General features: G+C 41.0%; 1 protein-coding gene across 8 annotated transcripts in view; it reads right to left on the reverse strand.

Annotated features, from left to right (window-relative positions):
* PLCE1 (phospholipase C epsilon 1) overlaps positions 1 to 23,989 on the reverse strand; it is a 171,482-nt gene extending 147,493 nt beyond the window's left edge. For 3 of the 8 annotated variants that reach the window (XM_039336004.1, XM_039336005.1, XM_039335997.1), the window contains exons 1-3: positions 23,273 to 23,682; positions 13,490 to 13,647; positions 4,608 to 5,981 (exon numbers count right to left, since the gene is read on the reverse strand). In XM_039336004.1, coding sequence (XP_039191938.1) covers positions 4,608 to 5,444 — 837 coding nt within the window. In that variant the 5' untranslated portion in view covers positions 5,445 to 5,981; positions 13,490 to 13,647; positions 23,273 to 23,682. Of the gene's footprint in view, positions 1 to 4,607; positions 5,982 to 13,489; positions 13,648 to 22,590; positions 22,758 to 23,272; positions 23,683 to 23,704 lie in introns of those variants that run through there. The other 5 variants (XM_039335999.1, XM_039335998.1, XM_039336001.1 and 2 more) reach the window with 5 other exon arrangements.
* Positions 23,990 to 27,023: the final 3,034 nt, after the last annotated feature.

A 27,023-nucleotide genomic window follows, 5' to 3' on the forward strand; every position in this document is an offset into this window, starting at 1 on the left:
ACACGGTGGCAGAGGCCTAAAGTGAAAAGATTTTATAAAACACAGCTGAAGGCCTAGGACTGGGGCGATGGCGTGCATGCCTACAGAGAGGGCTCTGAGTGCCGCCTCAGGCACCCGTGCCATAGGTTCGCCACCCAATTCCAGCAACCGTTCCTTATGTTTTAGCCTCCAGTCCCCTAATCATCTTTGTTGCTCTTCTCTGTACTCTTTCTAGAGTCTCAACATCTTTTTTATATCATGGTGACCAAACTGGATGCAGTATTCCAAGTGTGGCCTTACCAAGGCATTGTAAAGTAGGTATTAACACTTCACGTGATCTTGATTCTATCCCTCTGTTAATGCAGCCTAGCACTGTGTTGGCTTTTTTTTTTTTTTGGCACCTGCAGCACACTGCTGGCTTATATTTAAGTGATTGTCCACTAGGATTCCAAGATCCCTCTCATAGTTACTACTATTGAGCAAGGTACCACCTATACTATACCAATCCATTTGGTTTTTCTTGCCTAAATGTAGAACCTTACTTTTTTCACCATTGAATTTAATTTTGTTAGATAGCGCCCAATGTTCAAGTCAATATCAAGATCCTTCTGTATCTTAAGCCTGTCTTCTGGAGTGTTGGCTATTCCTGCCAGCTTGGTATTGTCTGCAAATTTGATGAGTTCCCCATCTATCCCCTCATCCAAATCATTGATGAAGATGTTGAAGAGAACTGGGCCCAGAATAGAGCCCTGGGGCACCCTACTACACACTTCCCTCCATGTAGATGCAGTTCCATTGAGGACCACAGGCTGAGTACGGCCGGTCAGCCAGCTGCGATTCCATCTCGTGGTGATGCTGTCTAACCCACATTTTTCTATCTTATCAAGTAGTAGGTTGTGATCTACTTTATCAAATGCCTTACTGATGTCCAAGTAAATTATATCCACAGCATTCCTCTGGTCCACTAATTTTGTCACCTGGTCAAAGAATACAATAAGATTTGTCTGGCATGATCTGTTTCTGACAAACCCATGTTGGCTTTTAGTAATGACTTTTTTTGCCTCTAGGTGTTTGCTGATTCATTGTTTGATTATCTTTTCCAGAATCTTCCCAGGTATTGAAATCAGGCTGATAGGTCTGTAGTTTCCTGGATCCATTTTTTCTCCTTTTTTGAAGATGGGAACTACATCAGCTCTTTTCTAGTCCTCTGGTAGTTCCCCAGTGCTCCAGGATCTTTGAAAAATATAGTTCAGTGGTTCTGAGATCACATCTGCCAGTTCCTTCAGAACCTTGGGGTGTAATCCATCTAGTCTTGGTGATTTGAACTCGTCTAGGGTGGACAGGTGCTTGCTTACCATTTTCTTGCCTATCTTAAGTTGTGTTTCTGTTTTTTACAGTACTGTTTTTGATAGGTTGGACTGTTTTTTTCCCTTTGTGTAAAGACAGATGCAAAAAATGAGTTAAGTAGTTCTGCTTTCTCCCTGTTGCTTGTCACCTTCTTGCCACTTTCTCCCACTAACGGACCAATCAATGAGTACCAAAAATGATGAGTACCAAACAAATTTTTCCAATAAGCAATAATGTAGTGAGTCACAAGGCAGCCGACAACGACAAGATCTGTTCCTACCCGCCTGATCTTCCATAAGGGCCTGAAGATGTGGCTCTGCCATTTGACTTGGGGCCCAAATGGGGGAGTTTCATACTGCAGGTTGATGGACCAATAGCAGATTCCCCCTGTACTTCTTGCTCCCTTCCTCTGCATCCATTAGTAATAAATTGTATTTGTATTGTTAATAGATATATATGTTTGTATGGTTACATGTTTTTATTACTTTTAATGTTGAAACCTTAAATAAAGCAAACTGATTAGGCATTAACTGGCTGGACCATTTCTATCCCCTTTCGTACAGTTGCACAAGGAAAGATCAACTGCATTCCCTGGATATCTGCAACACCACAATCTGTATGATAAATTTTAAATCACCAATATTGATTTTCTATATGTGAACAAAAACTATATTGCTGCCCCAAGGCCACATTCCTATCCTTCAGCTATAATATTAATTGATTAATTTAGTATTTAATTTTAGTAGGAAACTAAGACCTATTTGGAGCATAGCCTACTCTTGGTTAAAGGAATGAATCAGTAGAATCATTACTAAAAAAAAGATTGATAATATTCTTCCCATATACTTACAGAGTTCTTATTCCATCAAATGACTTAGGTAGAACTAGCTATTATACACTGAAAGAAAGCAGAATTCATAGTAGTAATGGCCTGAATTAAACACTGTCATCAATGTTTCTGAGTATATTCTTTTTCTTAAAGCGTCACAGGATTTGTTCAGTTCACATCGGACCAGAAAATGGTAAATTATTAGTTTTAAATCTTCCATTCAAATGGCTTTACGTTGAAACGTTAATGGTTTCCATTTTGTTCTTAATTTGGGAGTAGAACTCTTGTATCTCCAGCATGCTGTGTACTACCTAATTAAGACTGTGTTAAATAATAATGTCCTTTTCTTCTTCTATGTGACCCATAAATCTCTCTAAATAAGTTCATTGAGAAATTTAGACAAAGAATTTGCTCACTGAAGATAAGATAAATTTAGTGAAATACTTAAAATGGCTAACTCTATATCAGTGGTGGCGAACCTATGGCACGGGTGCCAGAGGTGGCACTCAGAGCCCTCTCTGTGGGCACGCATGCCGTCGCCCCAGTCCTAGGCCTTCAGCTGGGTTTTATAAAACCTTTTCGCTTTAGGCGTCCGCCACCATGTGCAAAAAAAAAAGGTTCAATCAATCAATTTCAACTTCTTGCAGGAAAAAAAAAAGATCTTGCAAAGTTGGAATTGATTGATTGAACTTTTTAGTCCCACCCAATCTGCAATTACCACTGCAGCCACACCCACCCAATGGGCCATGCCCACATCAGCCCCCGAACACAGAGGCCAGCGACCGCATGGGGGCATGCTCTACCACCTCTACTCAAGCGTGCTAGCCAGCTGCTTCGCCTCCTTTGTGCTGGGTGGAGCTGCCGTTCCGGGTGCCAGGGTGGCCTAATGGACCTGTGCAAGCTGGCAGCAGTGGTAGGTGTGCCCACAGAGAGGGCTCTGAGTGCCACCTCTGGCACAGGTGCCATAGGTTCGCCATCACTGGGCTATTCCTTGTCAGTAAACATTTCTTCATACAATATAATGTTCTGGTCAGTCACTTGTCAAGGAATATCTCCAGCTAAACTAGAACCCAAGAATTCCACCACTAAGGTAAACTCCTATCTCAGTATTAGCTACAGAAGATCAAAGTTAAGGCTTTGACAGTATTTATAGCCAAAGATAATTTAAAAAGTAAAATATAACTCCTTAATCTCGTAACACATGGACAATGCAACCACAGTTTCAACTGGGAAATCCTGAGTTTCCTAGATCAAACTAAATACTTGGGAAATCCTGGAAGATTGGCACTCAGACAAATCAGCCTTCAACAGACACAGAGATAAACTACATTTACACACCATTCAAAAGTTACAGTAAAAAAGCTAAGAAGGAAACAAAAAACCCAAACACATTCTCTCCAGCAGCGAACACCCAGGTAAACAGGGATTAACATCAGACAATCAAGCAAAACACAAAACCCTTAACAAATACCAAGGAGAAAGCCATGTTTTCATCAACCCTGGCAGGATAAGTTACTATATACTATATATACAGGGAGCAAACCCCACACTCACTAGCACTGATGATGTTATGTTGGGTAATAAAATGTTGGCAAGCATACAAACAAGCTCAGAGAGCATCAGGGACTCCATAAAACATTTTACTGTAATATTCAAATAAATGCAGTCACTAAGTCCAGGATATTATCACATCCCCGAATCCTCCAGAAATATATTCCACACAGATTACTTCTTCTCTGTCCTAAGCAATTAAAAATATAATGCATCAATCTAACTTACTATTGAATATGCAGCAAGCCCAGATCATTCTTTTACTCATTAGAGGTCGTCCTCAACTTACAACCATTGGTTTAGTGACCATTCAACGTTACAATAGCACTGAAAAAGGTGAATTATGGCCAGTTTTCACACTTAATGACTGTTGCAGCATCCTCATGGTGACCTGATAAAGATTTGGGTGCTTGGCAACTGGCATGTATTTATGACTGTCACAATGTCCCAGGATCTTGTGATCACCATTTGCAACCTTCCCAGCAGGTTTCTGACAAGCAAAGTCACCGCATGATTCACTTAACAAGTGCAATGATTTGCTTAACCACTGTGGCAAAAGGTTGTAAAATGGGGCAAAACTCACTTAACAACTCACTTATCTTATTTAGCAAAGGAAATTTTAGGCTCAATTCTGGTCATAAGTTGAGGACTTGGGATATTTTTATCCCAAGAATAAGCTAAATATTTGGATAACAGTAGACTTTGATAAAATACCATCATAAATTGATTAAGAATTAAGAATGTGTTCCTTTGGTTTCTAATAAACTGGTTAAGAAACTCTGTATTTTCCTATTTTAATTGGCTACATCACTGAATTTTAACTACCATAAGAGCAATTTAAAAATGTAAATTCTGCGTCTCCCAGCCACATTCTGAAATTGGATTTTAAAAAGGCACTTACCCCATGCCACATAGATTGCAGAAGATAATAATTTAATGCTTGACTTATTGAAACTTGAAGGATTTTTAGCTGCTCTGATATAATCCCAGTGTTCCTTAATTCATTATGAATCTTCCACCGAGCAACACAATTCCAAGCAATAGCCCCTATGTGACCTGATGGTAAAGTCCTTACAATTGCTCTGGTTCCAGTGTATACTGATTTCTTAATCTCCTTATCGTTTTTGCAAAATCTCCTTATTAATAAGGTAGAACGCTCCTTCTTACTTCGGGAAAAATTTTCCTCCATAATTCTGTGGGCAGTGCAGTTTTCAAAATGGCTCAGAAGAGGCTTTGAAGGCATCCTTCCAGTAAAATTACCACTTGAGAAAACGTGACCTGAGCCTCCCACACTAAGTTTTGGAGTTCCTTTTTTGAAACACAATAATTTATCCACTGATGCATCAGAAGAATCATGGAGTTTTCCAGTTTTACTCCCACAGGATGGCAGGTCCAGGTAGTTACAAGTGCAGGCTATGGAATCATTGGTGCAAGACATACAGTCATTCCAAATGAAATTATTATGCAAAGTATGTATGCTTTTTGAGAGATTATTGCTCTCTTTAGCATAACTGGCATCTGTAGTTTCACTTTCTTTTTTGTGGACTGAGGACTGGCTCCTTAGTGGCTTCAACTTTATTTGAGATTCATCCATGTTTAACTGAATTTCAGCATACATGGCTCTTTGCAGCGAAGAAATTCCAGTTTCTGAATATTTCTCTTTCTTTGAAAAAGAATCATATGAGTTATATAGTTGGTTATGTATAGCATTACTCTTAACAGTTTTTCTGTAGATCATAATTTATGTTAAGAAATTCCAAAGGAGCAGGAATAAATGTGCCTCCCTGCCAGGCATTTTCTCTATCAGTCATTTCTTTTTTATCTGTTAAAATAAAAATGCCAAACAATGTTCCCTAGCAGGTCTTTTTATTCAAGTTATAAAAAAGATCTGTACATCTGATTTGTCCTCTCATAACTGGCAGCTACAGAGCTTATCTCCATTATATCCATTCCAAATGGCCAATGTTGGTCCCAAATCAACTGTAAGTAAAGCCTATTTCTTTGGAAAACAAGCTGACCCCATGACATTTTTTAAATGTGCAGGTATTTTTCCTCCAAAGCTACAGTGTAATGAATTCCAATCACTTGGTTGGCACAGAATATAAATTACAGTCGGTATTTCTTTGGAGCATGACAGCATTTAGACTTGTTTTCTCCCAACGACTGATACTTCTGTTGTAGAATATAGTGTTGTTTTCCCTCTTGTACATTTCTTAGAAGAACATAACAGGAAAAGGCCCTTGCTTCTTAAGTCATGCAGCTTCCACTTGGTTTTCTGTAAGGAAAAAAAAAACAGTATTAATGGTATTAAATTACATACCCATAAATATGTATATGTGTAACACATCCAAGCAAGTTGACATCCCCAAGGAATTTCACCCATCAGCCCAAAGATGGCATCAAGCAACATCGGCAGAGAAACTGCTATGCCACAGGATAGCTGGTACAATAGTAACAACTGACTTCTCAGGCTTGGCCTGAGAAGAACCATCTCACATTTGCTTAATTACAAGGCAGCACCGGTGACAATCCCAACTCTCTCCCCTCTCCAAACAATAACAGCTCCCCTCACTTTTGGGGTCCTAGCTGATGTCAAATCTGAAAGCTGACTGGGCACAAAGGGAAATTCCATCTCCCTTCACTTCAGCCAGGGCTTGGTGATATATGCCAGTTGAGTTGTCTCATCCATAATTATATCATGTGATATAAGGTAAGGTGATATTGATTAGAAATCAATCTGCATTGAGCAGCACTAGCTGGACTTGCCCAACTCATCCCATGTCTCCATGTCTAACCCACCCTCTACCTCATCATTTACAGGCCCATTATTGGGTTGGGAGGGAGGACCATGATGGAATGATTTCTGAGGCTTGGTTAAACCTGCAAGTCTAGCCATCTATCTAAACTCACATCTTCACAGTATCAGTTCCACACCAGTCCCAGATTAGGAGATATTTACTAGACAACTGGTCATACCAATCTAGAACTAAAATTCATGTTCCCCTTTATTCTTCCCCACAAACTCAGGGCTATTTCAATCATCTATTAAACTTATTGTTAATCTTGAGTTGTACAGCCTACAAATATCTCAGTATTAGTCGGTCCCTAACATTGAAAACTGAGCCAAATAGGTATACAGGAACACAGCAGTTGTGTTTGTTGTTGTTGTTAATTGCGAAGTCATGCCCAACCCATCACGACCCCATGGACAACGTTCCTCCAGGTCTTCCTGTCCTCTACCATCTTCTGGAGTCCATTTAAGTTCACACCTACTGCTTCAGTGACTCCATCCAGCCATCTCATTCTCTGTCGTCCCCTTCTTCTATTGCCCTCAATCTTTCCCAGCATTAGGCCCTTCTCCAGTGAGTCCTTCCTTCTCATTAGGTGGCCAAAGTATTTGAGTTTCAACTTCAGGATCTGGCCTTCTAAAGAGCAGTCGGGGTTGATCTCTTCTAGGACTGACCGGTTTGAACGCCTTGCAGTCCAAGGGACTCGCAGGAGTCTTCTCCAGCACCATAGTTCAAAGGCCTCAATTCTTTGTTGCTCCGCCTTTCTTATGGTCCAGCAGTTGTGTTAGGTAGGCTCTAATAAAAGATTTTCTATATATCAAATGGAAGACCTATTTGTAGTGAACTCAAGATTTAAATCTGTGTCCCTTTTATCTCTCATCTGCACAGCATTCACTTGTCCCTTGTTTTGATTCTGACTAGTCTGGTTTTACGGAGTTCTGGCTCTGTCAAGACGCGCGCTATCCCCAATGGTTATCTTTTTTATGATTTTGATCATTATCAAATCTGATGAAGTAAAACATTGTGAAAGGATTGTTTTTATTATGGATAAATCTATAATCCAGTACAATGAAAACAAAAGAAAATCCTCCTTTTGATATATTAGAATTGTGATATGTTATGGGCATCTAAACAGCAGCATAAATTGGGAAGGAAATAGATCAAGCACAGAAAGATCATATTTGATCAGAAATCAAATCATAATTGAACAGAAACGATACAGGTAGTCCTCGACTTAAAACTATTCGTTTAGTGATCATTCAAAGTTAAAACTGCACTGAAAAAGATGACTGATTCACACTAACTACTGTTGCAACATCCTCATGGTCACATGATCAAAATTCAGATGCTTGGCAACTGGTTCATATTTATGATTGTGCTGGACTAGTATACAGACGTCTGGTCCATTATATAGCTAGCTTAGGAATTGAGAACTGTGTTAGAGCATTTAACATTTAAAGGGTTAAACGCTGTCTCCTTAAGAGATTGCCTCTGGGGAATGTAGTCTAGTTGTTAGTCAGTCCTATATCTTATCTAGTCAGTGGGAGGGGCTTCAAAGTTTATTACAGGATGTCCTGGCTACGTACCAGGGTTGTAAAAGCCTTTGTTTAATCAAGCATCATGTACACATCGACTGGCATCCGTAACAATGCCTAGCTGAGATGGGGACTTATTCCTTTTTACCTACGAGAATGGATAGATATGAATATGACCAGATGTATCTACTGCAAAGTAAGTCTCTGCTTAGAATTCCTGGACAATAAATATTTGTTTAAAACCATTTTCGTGGAGTTTATGCTATCTGGATCAGAACTATAACGCATCTCAGTTCACGGTTCCAGAATAATGACAGCTGCTATGTCCCAAGGTCATGTGCACACCTTTTGTGACCTTCTGACAAGCGAAGTCAATGGAGAAGCCAGATTCACTTAAACCTGTTACTAACTTAACAGTGATTCACTTAACAACTATGGCAAGAAAGATCGTAAAATGGGACAAAACTCACTTAACAACTATCTCACTTAGCAACAAAAGTTTTGGATTCAATTGTAGTGATAGGTCAAGGACTACCTGTACAAACGTGAAGCCTTTTGGCAAACTATTTACCTTTCGCAATGAAATCACTGCTAATGAAGTATAAATAAGATATATGTAATAAAGCAAATAGGTAGTTCTTTCTGCCCAGAATCTTTAACGTAAATTTCTAAAGTAAAATGAAGTTCCATTTAAACATTTGCAGGCCAGATGCTGATAAATTGGTATTAAAAGAAATGAGTAGCAAAACTATTTTTGTCAGAGCACCTTGCAACTGCTGTTTGCATGAAGGAAAAACAGGGAAATCTTGAAACAAGATTGCAGCCCCTACCAGAGTATAACAGCTGTGAAAATAATATTCTTTCTCTGAAAATAGCAGCAGTGGCTACATCTTGGTGCATGTTTCTCAATGTTTCCTTTCGTAAGCTATGTCATATAATATAATTAGACTGTTTGGAGGAATCAGAAAGATTATACCTGTTATCAAAGATGTGTTCACTTTAGGCAAATATTCACCAATTATTTGGCTGGGAATTTTGAGAATTATATTTGAAAGTCAAAGCTACAATCCTATTTAGATGTATCAAGAAATATCTTTCTGGGGCTTAATTCCAAATAGGCTTGCATTATACTATAGGAGAGTTAGGAGCCATCAAACTGAGTTTTACTTTTATGATAAAAGTTTTTTGTCTTGACTATCTGAATTACAAGGACATCTAAGGATATTCGACTAATCTCTTTCATCCTATCCATTGCTTTCCCTTTCTTCTATGTCCCTTAATCTTGCCAAGTGTTGGAATTCTGATAGTTTATCAGTCATATCGCCAACACATGTGAGTTTCTGCTTCCTGATGATTACTTCTTTAATTATCAAAAACTGATTGATTGTATCTTCTTTCATTCATTTTTAGTGTCCAGGTTTGGCACTATTTCACGTGTTACTTGTTCATTTGGTATTTATTTCTCAAGGTAGGTTCTTTTCTTCTTTCTAAATTTCTAATTGTATTACAATCCTACTTTGAACACTATATTCAGAAAGATGTTGCTTTTCTTCCCATTGAATCACTCCCTTCTGCAACACTGAGGATAATTAAGACATATAAATGGAGCATGCTCGCACACATGCATGCATTTGCATGCTGCTCGTGCAAGTGGGATGTGGGTGCGTGTGCGCCACTTCCACAGCCTGATTTGGAACAGCTCAAGGTCTGGCTGGGGATCCCTGGCTTAGCCAATATATTATTCACTGTAAATTGAATAAATCATGGCACATTCATACATCATATAAACCTAAAATAATTGGTTCATTCAACACCCTGGTCCCAAACCAAATTAGTTGAGGATAAAAAGGGTTAAAGGCTGCCTCTATCATTGGTCCTAATACCTAATCTTGAACTTCAACCCATTCATTCTGGTTCTCTGAGATGACAGAGAACAAGTCCATTCCTTCTGCTATAATGTTTTATGTATTTGAAGTCTCTTCCTTTACATATTAAATACAGTCTGTTCATTTAAATGTATTCACATGACCTGTTTTCCATTCTCCTCACCAACTTGTTAGCCATCCTCCAAAGTCATTCCTGCTCTCCTTTTTAGACTGCACAGTATAAGAAATCCTCGATTTACAAACATAACTGAGCCTACAATTATAGCTGTAAGTGTTGACAGCTATTAAGCGGCTCACCCCTTGACCATGCCCAATTTTACAATGTTTTGTGGTGTTTATTAACATGGCTGTTCTAAAGTAAATGCAGTGGTCAGTGCAATGAGAATCCAGAAGAGCAGAAGCACCGTTCCTTTTCTCACAATCTGACAAACAAAAGTAAGTGCCATGGTCATTAAGCAAATCCACTGTTTGCCAGGGGTTTTTTTTGCTGGAAACTGGAAGTAAATACCCGTTTCCAGCAAAAATGTTGTATAACATGGTCACAGGTCTACTTGTAGTGAGCACAGTATTACAAGCATTCAACAAAGGTAGAATAAAACCATTATGTGGATTATGGATTATAGAAATCAATTGTTAGTGATTCTTTTACAAATGTAAATCCAGACAATTATTAAGTGATTTATGTTTTAAAAAATCAATAAAATATATTACAAAAAAATGAGGCACTTTCCTGCTATAATCTAGATCCTATGCTGTTGTTAATGTAGTACATCTCAAAATAGCACTTGAGTTTGTAGTAGCTGAATCAGTGTCTGACTTCTCCTCCTTTAGATATAGTAGTAATAGCAATAGCACTTAGACTTATAGACCGCTTCACAGTGCTTTATAACCCTCTCTAAGAGTCAGCCTATTGCCCCCAACAAATGAGGATCTGGATCCTCATTTTACCAACCTCGGAAGGAAGGTTGAGTCAACTTTGAGCAGGTCAGGATCGAACTGCTGGCAGTGAGCTGAAATAGCCTGCAATAGTGCGTTCTAATCACTCCACCATGACTCCCTATAATGAACTGAATGACAAGATTACTTTCTCCCAAGATTCCAGTAACCTTTGCCCTTTCAGCCTGTTTTGTCCTGTTAGTAAAGCTTAACTCCAGAAGAGCAGAAGCCCTGTTCCTTTTTCCACAATCTGACAAACAAAATTGTCAGCAAGAGAGGACAGGAATTTGTTGGCCTTCTGATTCCCAGCACATTTAAATGTTCAACAGTCTTTACTTTTCAATTGTTAAAAATTCTATCTTGCTTATTTAAAGCACTGCAATTTGAAAAGAGAATAATGAAAAAAATGTGTTAAAACCAGTGTGGTATAGTAATTAAGGCATTGGATTTGGAAGAGGAAGATCCATGTTCTACCCCATTCTCAGCTCAGAAGAGGAATTTTCTACATAAAGCCTTAAGCTCCTGACCATAAAAGATGGGATATAAACCAAATAAATAAACCATCAATGTTTCAAAAAAGAAGTTACAATTACATTAACTAGAACTTCCCCATCTGATTTTATTGAATGACTGGTATTGGGATAGCTAACTTCAAGTTGTGTAAAACTTGGGCACAATTTCTTATAAAGTAAATTATTTTTTGTACCTGTTTTCTTGTATACTGTAACAGTGTAGCCCCCATTGAGAAAAACTACAATATCAACATAATTGTGTTAATAAAATAAATCTAATGCTTTATAATAGCAGACACTGAAATTAAGATACAGATAGGTTTATACAGATGCCATCAAGCCTTTAAATCAGTGTCTCAAATTGCTTAGGACTTTAAAGGAAATCACCAGCACTTTAAACTGAATTTAGAAGCAAAGTGGCAGCTACTGCAGCTGATATGAAATAGTTGTTCATGCTTTGATCATTTTACTTTGCCATAAGCATCCAGACTGCTGAGTTCTGCACCTGTTGAACATACCAACCTATCTTTAAAGACAAGCCCAGATGAAGCATATGAGAAGCATAAGAATCTAGTCTAGAAGCAAGCAGATATGTGTGAATGTCAAAAACTTTTTCCACTAAATGGGATCACAGCTTGTAAATTAGACAAACTCATAAAAAGTATGTCTATTTACCTAAGTTATTTTGTCTCAATATGCCTGTTTATTTTGCTTTATAAAAATATACCAAAATTATATTATAGTCCCTTAAAAGGAAGCAAAGCCAATACTTGCCCCACAACTAAGGGTCTTTCCAAACAAAAGTATCAATCAGAAAGTATTGTGCAGCTATTTCATTATTCTTTATCAGATGTTTGAGATAAAATAATAATGTCAAAAAAACCCAATTAATTTAAATAAAACAGAAGGGTCCAGCCATTCCATATACTCCACAAATGATTGGCTGATTCCACAATAAAAGTTTTATGTAAAGGCACCTTCTTTAGGGAAGTCTCTTTCAAGTTGATCTTGATTCCTGATGACATGACATACAGAATTGCTTTCAACCTCCCAGGTTAGATCTTATCACCCACATGAATAATACTAAGTTGTTTACTCATTAGAAAAACAAAGGGAACAGTGTAAAAATCAGTAAGAAATAAATATCCTCAGCAGCCAAGTAAGGATAAACTTAACGTGGATTTGTTGCGGGTTTTTTTAATGAAGCATTTGTAGCACAGCAAATATTTATGATTAAGCTATTTCCTAGTATAACAGGGGTCTTCAAACCTGGCCCTTTTATGACTTGTGGACTTCAACTCCCAGAATTCCTCAGCTATTCTGGGAGTTGAAGTCCACAAGTCATAAAAGGGCCAAGTTTGAAGACCCCTATACTATACCATGGGTTGTTTTAACACTGATTGGTTGAATAAACCTGGATCCCTACTGCTAAGCTATAATACTTAAATAGTTCATACACAATGTTCACAGAGAATAAATTGACTTTAATATGATGCCCGTAAGTATTGAAGGTATTTTAACAGCTTTGTATTAAACAATCCTTCTGAAGCACTATGAAATAACTGTTGGCAAACACATCCTATCTCTTTGCACCCTACCTCTGAAATCAGCAAAATATATTTTACATATAGAGCAGTATTTCTCAGCCTTGGCAACTTTAAGATGTATGGACTTCAACTCCCACAATTCCCCAGCCAACACTGGCAATGGCCGGGAATCCTGGGCGTTGAAGTCCACACCTCTTAAAAGTTGCCAAGGTAGAGAATCGCCAATTTGGAAGCTAGATTTCTTGGGTTATCACAGCTTGTTGGTAATGATGTCAACAAAACGCCATAAGGTTGAATGACGCATGGCTAGGCTTCATGTCGGAACTAATCCCAAAGCGAGCCCTTTGAATGTTCTCACAGTCCCATTGGGCGTCTCATGCCGGCAGCGAGAGCTCTGCTTAAAATGGGGACTTTTTCCCGCCTTCAAGCCGACGGGTTCCCGAGCGCACGCGAACTCTCCGGGCTGCTCCGTCCTTGCAGAAACGCAACACCGCAACCGCCGCTAAGGAACTCCTACTAAGCGGAGGCTGCAAGTCCGGCACTCCCTTCCCCTCTGTTAAAATAAAATTAAATCTCACCCAGAAAACTCCTCCGCTCCATTCGGCATTCGCTGCTGACTGCCAATCATCATTAGAAGGAGGGGGCCCAAATCCTGGTCACCTCTGCTCGCTGCCCTCCTCAGCAAGCGCGGAGAGATCCGAACGGCTCCCCCTTCACTTCTACGTCCCCTAGAACTCTGCGGAGAGGAGGAGAGAAAAAAGATTGCTCGGCAGCCGGCGCTTACCCAGGAGGAGGCGACGGGTCTGGCTAATAACGCCTCGCTGGGCGGGAAAAAGAAAAAAAAAAAAAACCAAAATCTGAGAACGTGAGGAGAGGACGTGGGAGGAAAGATTAAGGCTATGGCAACACGCTTTTTTTTCCCCCTCCGGGAGGAGAGAATCAGCCTGAAGTCTCCATTCCAGGATGGCCGGATCTTTGTTCATCAAAATAAATAAATAAATCTTTGGGTTGGAAGGGAAGTGGGGCCATTACTCTGCAAATGCTAATCCACTCTTATTTGCATTTCACTTGTTGGACAAGTGAAGTGCAAAGAGAAAAAGAAAGGAAGTAAGATAAAACAATGCCCTAATCAGTATAGATCAGGGGTTCTCAACCTTGGCAACTTTAAGACTTGTGGACTTCAATTCCCAGAATTCCTCAGCCAGCAAAGCTGGCTGAGGAATTCTGGGACTTGAAGTCCACAAGTCTTAAAGTTGCCAAGGTTGAGAACCCCTGGTATAGATTGTAGTTTGGTTGTGTGATAAGGCCAAGAACCAGAAGAGTTTTGCCTTAGGCATCAAGTTAGCTGGGGGACTTGGGTCAGTCCCTCTCTCTCAGCCCTAGGAAGCAGGCAAGGGCATACCACTCCCCCAAAAAACTGCCATCCAGGCCCTCACCTGGAGTCAAAAAAGTCACACACACACACACACACACCATGAAGAGTGCTATGAAAAGATGTGGTAGTAACACATTTTCGGGATCATGTCCCAACTGCTGAGGTCCTGTTATGGTACCTACAAATGTTGGTCTGTGACTAACAAAAATTGATATACATACACATTCTGATAGAAGTTCCCTGAGAATGGGCTCCAACAGACTAAAAGCCCAAAAGACTAAACCTATGGTCCTGGTGACGGACCCAGACTGGATCCTGTAACTGACTGATTGTATCCTACAGATTATTGATGATTTCTATTTTAGCCCTAAAAACCAATTTTTCCCTTGCTGTGTAATGTGTTCTGTACAAAACAGCCATTGCTCTTTAAATTTAATTAAACCTCTAAGATGGATACGTATTTTCAATTTTGATTTCACAGCATATTCTTCAATGTTAGTCTCCCAATCTAATATTGTCCTTAAGGTTTCTTTTCTTCAGGGTTGTGCCACCCTTGTTTTTGCAACTGTCAACTGCTGGTTTCTATGGATACAAGTATGACAAATACCTTAATGCTGGACTTCTTAACCTCCCATCCTGTAACAATTATTTATGAATAAGCTTCCCTGAATAGCAACAGGAGATGTTCAGTTATTTTGCTGCAATATAATTTGTTGTTAGCAAAAAAAAAAAAAGTATCTTGTGGCACCCTGCATCTGATAACCTTTGGCTAAAAGCAGTTTGTTTGTATTTTATTAGTGCCTCCACAATGTATTCTCAATGTAGAGATTGTTCACTCCCAAATCCCTCCAGGCATAATGCAATTTCATTGGTTTTAGCTTAGCACGAGCAACTACAGTATGTGATAGTAGATGGGAAAGATTATAATGAGTATAATTGGTGTATTCTTGCAATTTAAATATGTTCACACACGGCTTTTATTGGGAGGGCATACAAACTGCAATTGACAGCCCAATCTAACAATGTTTGGATCTTGAACTAGGAAGACCCAGGTCAAGCTCCTTGCAAGGCTGCAAGTTCAGTAGGTAATTTTCAGTCTGGCAGTCTTTCAGGCCAATTTACCACATAGGGCTGTTTTGGAGCAGGAAATATAATTAAAGTAACTTTGAGCCCCTGTAATGGAATGTGCATCTGGAGAATCAATGGTTAGGAGTTTTGGCAACACAGAACTTTCCCAGGGAGGAGACATCAGAGAGACGCCCAGATTAAGAGACTGAATTGGATAGGGGAGGCTCAAGATAGCCACACTTAGGATATACCTATCTATGGTGGCACAGTGGTTAGAATGCAATATTGCATGCTGACTCTGTTCACTGCCAGAAGTTCGTTCCAGACTTTCATCCTTCCAGGGTCTGTAAAATGAGGACCCAGAATGTTGGGGGTAATAGGTTGACTTTGTAAACCACTTAGAAAGTGCTGTAAATCACTATGAATCAGTATACAAGTCTCAGTACTATTGCTATTGCTAGTAAGTTAGAAAGTTATAGCTTTAGTTTGGCAAGATTCTGTCACTTCAGTATAAGCTAATAGAAGATTGAAATTGATTGGATTTTGCTGTGTCATCTCTTTTGCTGTGACAATCCTTGAAGGAAAAACAGGATATAAATGTAATACAGGTAATCCTTGACTTAGGATCATAATGGAGCCTGCTCATTACAGTTGTAAGTCAGGAAGATATAAAGCAGGTCATCATGTGACCAATCCAATTTTATGGGTTTTTTTGTTGCAGCAGTCATTAGGTGACTTACCATGATTGTTCAGTAAATCTGTGGTCATTAAGCAAATGCATTGTTCACTATGGAGCATTTTTGTCAAAAACCAGAAGTAAACAGTTTTTGGCAAAAAAAAGTCAAATTGTGGTCACGTGACCATGGGATGTTGCAAATGGAGATGTTGTAAATACAGGCCAGCTGCCAAATGCCCCCAATGTGATGGGGGAAGCCATCATAACTTTCAGAACTGGGTCATAAGTATGAGTTCCCATGGACACATTATGGGAAGATCTAGCTCTCTGGAGAAATCTATAGTACTTGGAAAGAGAAGAAGAGGATGACCAGCAGCAAGGTGGATGGACTCAATTATAGCAGTGATGGGTACATTGTTAGAAGAGCTAGAGGACCAGTTTGGTAACAGTTTTTTTCTGGAGAAATCTATGCAGTCACTAAGAATTGATACCAAACTAATGGCACAAAATCAATCAGTCAGAATTTTGCTGTTCAAAAATCACTTTAACATAGTATATATGCCATGGAAGCCAAAAAGAACAGCAGATTTAATGTTTTATATAAGAGCAGGGATCTGAAGTTAGCATCTTGAGGACAAAAATCTCTGCAGTTAAGATATATACATTAGTTACAAATTAGTCCAACAGGTGTAAATTACATAGTGATGTGATATATCTGGAATATTCTTATCAAGGTATTATCATCTGTTCCTCCTAAGTTACAGTTACTCCGTCTTGGCCTCACTCTTTACCTGCTTCGACACCTAAGGCCGAGAACCCAAGAATTAGGCGGGACTTGCAATCACTGTTTCTCTATACCAGTGGTGGCGAACCTATGGCACGTGTGCCAAAGGCGGTACTCAGAGCCCTCTCTGTGGGCACGTGCGCCATGCCCCGGAGATGGCAACCGTCCCTCTTCAACCAGCCGCTCGCTAACTCGACGAGCTCCCATATGGCCGGATGCATCCCAGCACCCATGCATTCACTGGCCTCTGTGTGCAGTGGCTGATGGTGTCAGGCAACAGCCACCCCGGCCCCTGCCTCATCTTGCCCTGTGACAATGTTTTCACCCAGCAGGATGAGCCTCTACCCACCGCCCCACCTGCCAGAGACCCCCTAGATCTCCCCCAACCCTGCCCAGTCCCCACAGGTGTCCTTCTCCAGGAGCAACATCGAGGTGATCACGCCCACCTTGGCCACACCCACCCAGTCTGCCATGACCACCACAGCCATGCCTACCCAGTGGGCCACACCCACCTGGCACCTGGCGATAAATAAGTGGGTTTTGGTTTGCAGTTTGGGCACTCGGTCTCTAAAAGGTTTGCCATTACTGCTCTATACAAAACAGGGAAAAAAGATAACCCTGCCAGTAATGACTAATCAGCCTCCTCAATAATATCAGCAAACTTTATGCAAGATCAATCTGGCTTGCTCTGGCTGAAACAAGAAAACATACTTACAGAAGAGCAAGCCAGATTTAGGGAAGGACAATCCACAGTTGACCAGTGCTTAGTGCTGTAACTTCTCATTGAAAAATACTCCTTCTGCAACCTTACTTCCTTTTACACTTCCTTCGTAGACTTCAAAGCACTTTTTGATACCATACATGAGCCAAACTATGGGAAAAACTGGAAAACTCTTTGACTGACCAATATTTACTTCATCCAATACCTATGAAGAGAAATCACTCCAAGTAAGATACAACCCTGTCTTCTCACCAGTCCCATTGAAACTGAGAAAGATCTAAAGCAAGGAATTCCATGGTGATCCATCTCCTCAACACAAATTTTCACTCCCCAAAGCTAGCTGGAAGACACACCTCTGTTGTACTCTACTGAGACGGTGCAGTAATACTCCCAAGAACACTTATTGGCCTTATAAGATCATTGGGAGCATTAACACAGTATTGCAAGAAAGACCAGCAAGAGCTCAATTATCAGAAAACCAAAATTGATTAAGTTTCCTGTTTCAAATATCTGGGAGTGGTCTGCCAACAGTAGGAAACCCCAGGGGGAATAGGTCACTGAAAATTCTCAGAGGAGCTCACTGCCATCCTTAAATTCCTCAACCTAAGAGGAATTTAAAAACTACATTCTTGCAGCACTCAAATTATTTGAAGGCAGGACAATAGCACAACTTCTCTATGGCACCCAGTTGGATCTCTACTCCAATTTTGTACTATTAAAACTTGTTCAAATTCTTCAAAGCCCAAAGCCATCTTGAGGCTAGAGACATACCTCATGAAAAGTACAGGCTAGAATGTGAGTGTCCATACTCAACTATTGGCTACGACTCTCCTGCTTTCTTTCTGGCCTCACCCCCCTAATTGTGAGGGATGATTTTCAGTCCACTTGGAAAAAGACTGTGACAACTAAAACCTTTGGGCTTCTCTCCAGGTCTTCTACTCAGCATCAGGCTAAAGCACTCATTTAATTGCGTGTAGCAGACACAGAGAACCAGTTGGACCTAGCCAGGTCCTCAACCTTTATTGCCAGTGAACCCAATAGGTACTCTGCCTCCTCTATGGCATACTTAACTAATTTTGAAGTACCAAACCATTGGAGGACCATTACTGTGGCACAATATCACACCCTGCTTTCAGTTGTCTTTGAAGGCTGATACAAGGAGACCCCTTACACCAGTGGTTCTCAACCTTTTTAATGCCACGACCCCCAACCGGTCGTAAGTCGAGGAGTACTCAACCGGTCGTATGTCGAGGACTACTCAACTGGTGCAGCACCGTTTGCAGAATGGGACTTTTGGCGGGCTCAGCAGGGCAGAGACAGCCTGGACAATTCCTATTGGCTTTTGAAAGCCAATAGAATTAGACTCTATTCAAGAGAGTCTATTCTATTGGCTTTCAAAAGCCAATAGAATAAAAGGGAGTAGCACAGCTAAGGAAAAGGGGAAAAAAAATGGCGGACTGCGTTGTTTGGCGACCCCCGTGAAATGGTCGTTCGACCCCAAATGGGGTCCCGACCCACAGGTTGAGAACGACTGCTTTACACAGAAAGACAATACACTTGTGACTCTGGACACACAGAAACAACAGAATCTGTACTTTTCCAGTGCCTGTACAACAAAGACATTCATACTAGCTTCATTTTGCCACTATTGCATAAATACCCAGAGTAAACAGGACAACTGTACACCTCTTAGATATCACTCCTGCTACAACACAAATCATGTAGAGTGCTCTGTATTAAGATGAATTTGCCATGCTCCCCTACACACATCTACTGCTCCGATGCCTCCTTTTAGACCAGTGGTTCTCAACCTATGGGTCGCGACCCCATTTGGGGTCGATCGACCATTTCACGGGGGTCGCCAAGCAAGGCTGTCCGCCATTTTTTTCCCTTTTCCAGCAGGTGCCTTACCTCCCTTGGGCTGGGCCAGCTGGTGGCCCAGCCGGTGGTCGGCCTGCTCCGTTTCTGCTGCTTGCCAGCTACGCCTCGGCCGGCGCAGAGGGCGGCACCACACATGTGCGGCGTTCCCGGGCAGGGAAAGTCCTCAATTTACAACCGGTTGGGTAGTCCTCGACTTACGACCGGTTGGGGGTCACGGCATTAAAAAGGTTGAGAACCACTGTTTTAGATTCTCTGGATTTTTTAAAAATACTTTTTAGCCTTTTATACGTACTTTTATTCTGTTGTACTTTTTATGCTTTTTAACTTCTTGTATCTCACCCACTTCATGCTGGACTTTAAAGATTTGATTTGGTCTGATTTGATTATATTAAAAGTTAGGGGGGAGGATGTAAAGGATCCCTTCAATAAATAAGGCTATGCCCTGGCAACCCTGTTTTTAATCAAAACAAGCTGTCCCATGGCTTTTCAAAGGATGGTACCAGCTAAATGCACACCCAGACAGTGTGTTGAAGTTTGCAAAGCCCATAGTACTCCTTGCTGCCTTGATTGCAGAGCTCTTCCCTGGCACTGTTAATAAGTTAGTGACTAATACTCTTTAATGCTTTGTGGCAGGATAAATTAAGGGAAACAATTAGCAGATTTCTCTGGCTTCATTCCCTTTCTCAAGTGTTGCCTGCCAACAGGCAAATAATCATCCATCACTGTGCCTGGTGTGGAGCAGAGATGAGTGGGTGGGTGCTTGGAATGGGGTATTTGGCCACCTGTTGTATGACCTCCATCAGTCAAGCTATTTCTGAACACTGTCTCTAGCACTAGCATTCTTCCAAAGGAATGCTAAGCCCTTATCCCAAAATAGCCCACCTGATGGCTCACAGGTACAAAGGAGGGGAATAGGGTGAAATGAGAATAATCATCAATAACAAGGAAGTCCCACTGTCTGCTACTGACATTGTCTGGAGCAGGCAAATGGAACACTTCCTCCCATTATAAAGACACTAAAAAGTACAGCTGTCTGAGACCCCTTGTTGGCAAAGGCTGCAACCCACGCCAGAGAAAACCCAGTTCTCTTTCCAGGTTTAGAATCTGTTGGTTTTTTTTGTCCTGATTTTAAAGTATAAGTCTGCTGGGTTTTTTTTTTCTTATGTACAGTAATGGCAATCTTGTAAAGCTCAGTCCTCCTACTGGACAGTGATTCATTTCTAGAAGGAACACATTTTGAAAGTGTTAGTCCCACTGCAACCTGAGATAGTGTTACTAAATTTCACATAACCCTTTAAGATCCAGTGAATTGGCTTTGTAGATGCTTAATAGTTGTGGAGATTTTATATGTCTTTTATTGGAAAAAAATCTTCAGAAGGATATGGGAGTATGCCTCAATGGCTAGATTTTTGTATTTAAAATCTGACACAGAATTTAATTCTAATTGGAAACTATTCTTGGCTTATAATTTTATATAGAAAGCATAGCACACCCAAATGTTTTAGAGTTTGTATTTTAATTCTATGTACAATTTAGTCATATTCTTAAAACGACTTGAATGATACTAACCATACATTTTAACTCAAATTTAACAACATAAAATGGATATAAAAGTTCTCATAACAACATAAGGCCCCTATAATACCAATTCTTTGTGACTTTAATTTGGTTGTTTATGTGTTCATATTTCATTCCTGTATTTGATTCTTCTATCCTTCTATCATTTATTTCGTGTATGTTTTCAAAAACACAATAATACGGGAGGGGAAAAAACTCTATAAAGAGTGCTAAGTATGCAATTGGTTATTAAGGCGCCTGTGTAATGCCTGGTTAGCACTTTCTGATGTCCCTGGAGAAATTAGGGGTCTGGTGTTTTCTAGCCCAAGCCAATGGCCCTGATCACAGCAGCTAGATGGAAGAGGCTGTACCCACCGTATTCTATAGAGGGACCAGAAGCAGGATAGACCCTCACGATACCAGGTCAGCAATCACATTGTCTCTGAAGGATGCTAGATCATATCCACCCCAAACATTGTAACAGGAGAAAGGGGAAAGCCCTGGAACAATCGTAGATCCCTTTGATGAAGCCACTGCATGAGCACATGATGTCACCAAACAAATGATTACTAGAGCATGTTTATGTCAGTGAGCAGGATTGTAGCATAATTCATAAGAATTCCAATCCGTTTCAGCTCCCTATAATTCAAGCACACATTCTTTTCTATATGAGGATTATCTGGATACTGAGCTGCACAAGCAGCAGTTTTAGTCACAGTACATTTCCCCTGTGTGAGCTTGATTGTCCGCAATTTATATGTACTTCCAGTGATATCTGCTGAAGCTTCAACAATTGTTATCTTTCAGTTAGAAAAAATGGCTCTCTGGGGGAGTTTAAGAGCAGGGCAAACAGGCCATATAGCTGTAAATATTTTTTCAGTCCATTCTTACTGTAAGACTAAAATAGTTAAAAACAAAACAGAATTTGGCAAACAATAGCTTAATACAGTCTGCTCTAGCCTGGACCCCTTAAAACATAACTTCTCCCAAAATTCTCCATCAGAACAGAAATTTCAATTCAATAGATTATTATTATTCTTTTCTTGACTATCCAGGTCAAGTGGGAACGCTGTGCAGTTAATTAGAAATCAATATTCTATCATGAACCTTGATTTTAATTTATCAGATTAGTTTCTCTAGTAAACCAGATTTTGGTGAGCTGATACAGACTGAACATTCAGTGGCATAGGCAAAGGACCGCAGATGGGGTAGAGCTGCAGACCGTTCATCACCAATGTTATCATAGATCACATTCACATTATTTTTCCACCATCAATCTGAAAATCATAAAATGCATCGTATTGGAAAAAGGATGCCTCAAAATTGGCCACTAAAAAAAATATCTCACACTGCAGAAAAGCAATTGTAAAGAGGTGTAAACACAAAATAACAGTACTCCCCTTGTCTCCCCAGGGCAAGCTACCTCTGAGAAAGTACCCTTGAAGATCAATATCCCTTCTGCCTTAATTTTTCATCCAGGCAAGAGAAAGTACATTTATTAAAAAAAAAAACTGTCCAAGAAATGGTTTCCCTTCCCAACAGGAAGGCTTCAAAAGCCATCACAGGGCATTAGGGTGCCAGACGCTGAGTCCACATAGTAAGTTCACAAACGCCTACCTCTTCGGGAAGTGCCCATTGTCCTTAAGCAGACCCTGCGTCATCCCCCATATTACGTGTCTGGACCCCCAAAGAACCTCATTTTCTTTCTCCGCATCGACTCAGCACTCACACAAGGGGCGAAGGGAGGGGGAATTTTCAAAGTAGTCTTCCTTACTCTGGCTTTCAGTGACGGGGAGCAGGAACTATAAAGAACTTGCAGTTACTGTCCTGAATCCCAGCATAAATTCCCCATCAGCTCCCGCCCCCAATACAGCCCCTTATTTACTATACAGTACAGTGAGGAGGGAGGGACTTCTCTACTCCAAGCTAGGCACCTGCAAGATGGTGGAAATCCTAAAGTTAAAGCGGGGCTGGTTATTATATAAGCGTTTCCTCAAAGCACTGGTCCTTCGGGAGTTCCCCCCCCCGCCAAACACTGGCATACAGACGCGTCCCCTCCCACGCCCCGCGGGGCTTGTTTCCACGAAAAGCGGGGCAGAGGAGTGGCATCCCTCGCTGTTTCTGAAAAGTACCCATTTCTAGATAACGCGCCGGGCAAGGAATTCCCCCGTTCTGCCACTTCCAACCGCATCTACTCCGCCTTCCTAAAATCTCAATTTCAACCCCAAACTCTCCTATAGAAAGAAAAGGCATCTCCCCCCCTCCCTTTTGCATTCCGGAACTACATCTGCAAACATACCGCGATCCTGAAGTTGCATCTTGCAACATCTAAGTTGATTTCTTGCGCCTTGCCCCAGGAACAGCCGCCGATCGAATGCAAAAGGCGTGTGGACGTTCAGTTTTAAGAGTAGCAACTTCCCCCGCGCTTGAAGAGCGCGGAAAAAGGATCCAATAAGGATAACTTTTGGGGAGGGGGATCTGAAGAGAGAGAGAGAGAGAGAGAGAAAGCAGCGGTCGCGTTTCTCAATTTCGCGCCCTCTTAGCCCAGCACGCTTCAAAAGCTTTCAAGGGGGTCAGTCTCAGTCAGTGTGACTGCTGGGTTTCTACCAGCGATCGAAACGCTCCCGCAAAACCTTTGCCAGAAAAGAAACCGCTCCCCAGCCGGTGCACCCCACCCTCGCGCGTCCCGAGCGGAAGTGGGGGCAGCGAAGAAAGATCCATATAGGCTGACCTGCCGCCACCGGCGCTGCGGAACGAGAGCGGGCCGCCTCCTCCCTCGGCTCGGCGGCTGCAGAAGCGGCGACTTGTGCGTGGAGCCGCGCGGCCGGCCGCTGCCTCACTCCATTGGAATGTCTGAGCTAACTCAGCTCGGCGTCCAGCGCGCTCAGGGACCGAGCTGGGCTGCAGCGCTGCGCCTGCCTTGGTGGAGCTTCCTTCGTCTGCTCTTCCCTTCCCTTCCCTTCCGAGCCTTGCCAGCACTTTTACACAAGGTGCCTCTTTTACACCCTGCTTTCTCTGCCGGCTGAAGGGGGGGGGGGAATAAAAATCCGAGGCTATCGCAGAGGAAAACAATGGCTCGATTCAGGACCGGGTTGAAAAGTGGAGCACGCACAAGCGCGCCGCTATTGTGCGCCCCTGCCAAGGAGGAGAAGAAAGGCTGTGAACCGCAAGAACTAAAGGGGCAGAGCGAGGGGATATTGTCAAGTTTCCATCAGTTTCATGGAAAACTAGGAGTTGGCGGAACGGAGCATCTTTGCATTTAAAAGACCGCCCCCTCCCTCCCGTTAAACAAGAGGGGAGAGAGAGAGAGAGAGAGAGACTTGTTTAAAGCGGTTTTGGAACTTGGATTTCAGAAATGTTAATGCAGGCTGCAGGCAAAAAAGCCATTTTACTTTGATAAATATTGAATTCTGAATATTTTACAGAGACAAACACTGTTCTGATTATGCACTAATATAGCCTCCTTCGCTGCCCATGGACTGTACATTTAATTTATGGTATTCCCCTCCAATACAAAAAAAAACAAAACAATCTATGGGACCTGAATTTGTAAAGTTCTACTTCATTGTTAAATGTACACAGTGTTACTATAATATACTTGATTAACAAATATGTTAATTGAGAAGTGAGACTGCATCAGTCTACAGGTGATCAGATGATAATTATTGTCTGCTTTATGAAGCAATTTCAGTTTTGTGCCTTAAGATTAGATGAATACACAGGTTACAGATCAATGAGATATAAGAACCTTTATAGATAAAATGTAAATTGAAAACAATGAGCAGAATCCAATCTTTTACAGTAAAGCACTTTCAAACATTACTAATTAAAGAATGTGAGGCCACACTTAATTCTCCCACTCCAGTTTCCGTAGGAGCTAGATATTTAATGGTAGGCTGAAGCAAGTTGTTCATACTGACTAATTGAAATATTATAATAAAGCTCTTTCCTAATTATTTTCATCATTGAATCAGTGCTCCTATACCATCTGACTTGATGCTGATTTAATGTTTTCCTGCACAACCCTACACATTCTTGAAGTAAATCTGGTGTGGTAAGTGTAAAAGATTGCGGTCTTTATTTCTAACCTTATGCTTTAATTGGCTCATCATTCTGATTTCCTAAAAGTTTGCATACCACTGTGCTATTTCTAGTGGACTGCTGCTTTCCATTTCTGCACGAGGATCAATTTGACAGCTGTCACCAATGGGGTAGCCAGGATGTGACAGAATGTTTGCTGGCCTCTTTTAAGCTCTTTAGCCACATCCATTTTGGATCTTGCAATATCAAACTTCTAGTGACCTATCTGATTTTATATTGTGTTTTGGCATTCTTTAGCAGCAGCTTCTAATGACTCTCTAATTAGCTTGGTATCTTGTGGAGTTTTAGAAAACCCAATGATAATAAGCCATTTTATTTTGGGGGAAATGTAAATTGGGAAACTTACTGTAATGCTGAAGGTTTCTTGTAACAAGTGTTTTTCAATCTCAGCAATGTTAAGATATGTGGATTTTTAACTCCCAGAATTCCCTAGCCATCATTCTGGGAGTTGAAATTCAAACATCTCAAAGCTGATGAGGTTGAGAAACACCGAGATAACTCTAGCAAATTGATAGTATGTATGAACCTGACTGTTTTTGTTAATAGAATATCAAGAAACTGCTGTTCTCTTTTCTGGAAACATAAAGGGATTCATTAGCTAGCATGAACTGCCAACATTTTGAAAATAAAAAGAATAAAAAGAAGGTGGAAGGAAAGAAAGAAAAAATGAGAAAAAAGATGATGTTGCTTTAATTAATTAGTTAGAGCCAGTTTGGTCTAGTGGTTAAAGCACCAGGCTAGAAATTGGGAGACCTAGTCTCGCCTTAGATACGAGAGCTAGCTGGGCAACCTTGAGCCAATCACTTTCACACAGGCCAACTCACTGCACAGCATTGTTGTGGAAAAAACAGGAGGAGTAAGATATATTGGATATGTTCCCCACTGTGAGTTATTTGTAATAATAAAGGCAGGATAGATAGAAATAAATAAATTAGTCAAACATTTAGAATCAACCACTGTTTTTAGGCTCATTTGCTGGGTATTCTGTTCACTCAAGATCTGAAGGATGCCATTTTCTAAATAGTTTTCATAGCCTGTGCTGCCTTGTTGTGTACGCTAGCCAAAACATGAACAGTGGTGTACCATGTTGTGTAGTATCTGTTGCCAGAGACAATGTAGCAAATATGATATTCTGCACCAAATATATGGCATATCTCTTGTTAGTGATTTACATTTTACAGCTGTTGGAGTTGGGTGGCCTTATAAACCCAATAAATAAATGCTTCATTCTTAAAATAATACAGTCAAAATTAATTACTATCTGTACCAATAAGCAAAATAGTTTTTGTATAATAATCATTTCAATTGCTCAGAAGAATAAATCTATGCAACTTGAAAGCTTTTCAAGTATTCCAACAGAAGAAGGTTAAGATTTCTCCTGCCAGGGGTGTCCAACTCTAGGGGCCGGTGCTCATTTCCTGTTCACAGCTGAGCCAGCAGTGTCTGAAGAGATCACTTCTGTCATCATGTGGCCAATATAATTATATGCCAAAGGCACACAGAATGCTGTTACCATCCCATCAAAGTGGTACCTATTTATCTACTTGCATTTGCATGCTAGGCTGGCAGGAGCTTGGACAAGAATGATGCTTGTCTCTGGAATTGCCAACTGTCTGGTCACTAAGCCCAGTTTTTTAACCACTAGGCCACCATATCCCCTATTCCAATGATGGCAAAACTTTTAGAGACCGAGTGCCCAAACTACAACCCAAAACCCACTTATTTATCGCCGAGTGCCAGGTGGGTGTGGCCCACTGGGTGGGTGTGGTCATGGCAGACTGGGTGGGTGTGGCCACCTCGATGTTGCTTGTGGGGAAGGATGCCTGTGGTGGCCGGGCAGGGTTGGGGGTCTCTGGCAGGTGGGGCGGTGGGCAGGAGGCTCGTCCTGCGAGGTGAGGTAAGGCAAGGTGAGGCAGGGTAGGGGTGCTATTGTTTCAGGGCAAGGCGAG

Source organism: Crotalus tigris, unplaced genomic scaffold (genome assembly GCF_016545835.1).
Source record: "Crotalus tigris isolate CLP2741 ecotype Arizona unplaced genomic scaffold, ASM1654583v1 scf7180000017663.5292952, whole genome shotgun sequence".
Classification (NCBI taxonomy): Eukaryota; Metazoa; Chordata; class Lepidosauria; order Squamata; family Viperidae; genus Crotalus; species Crotalus tigris.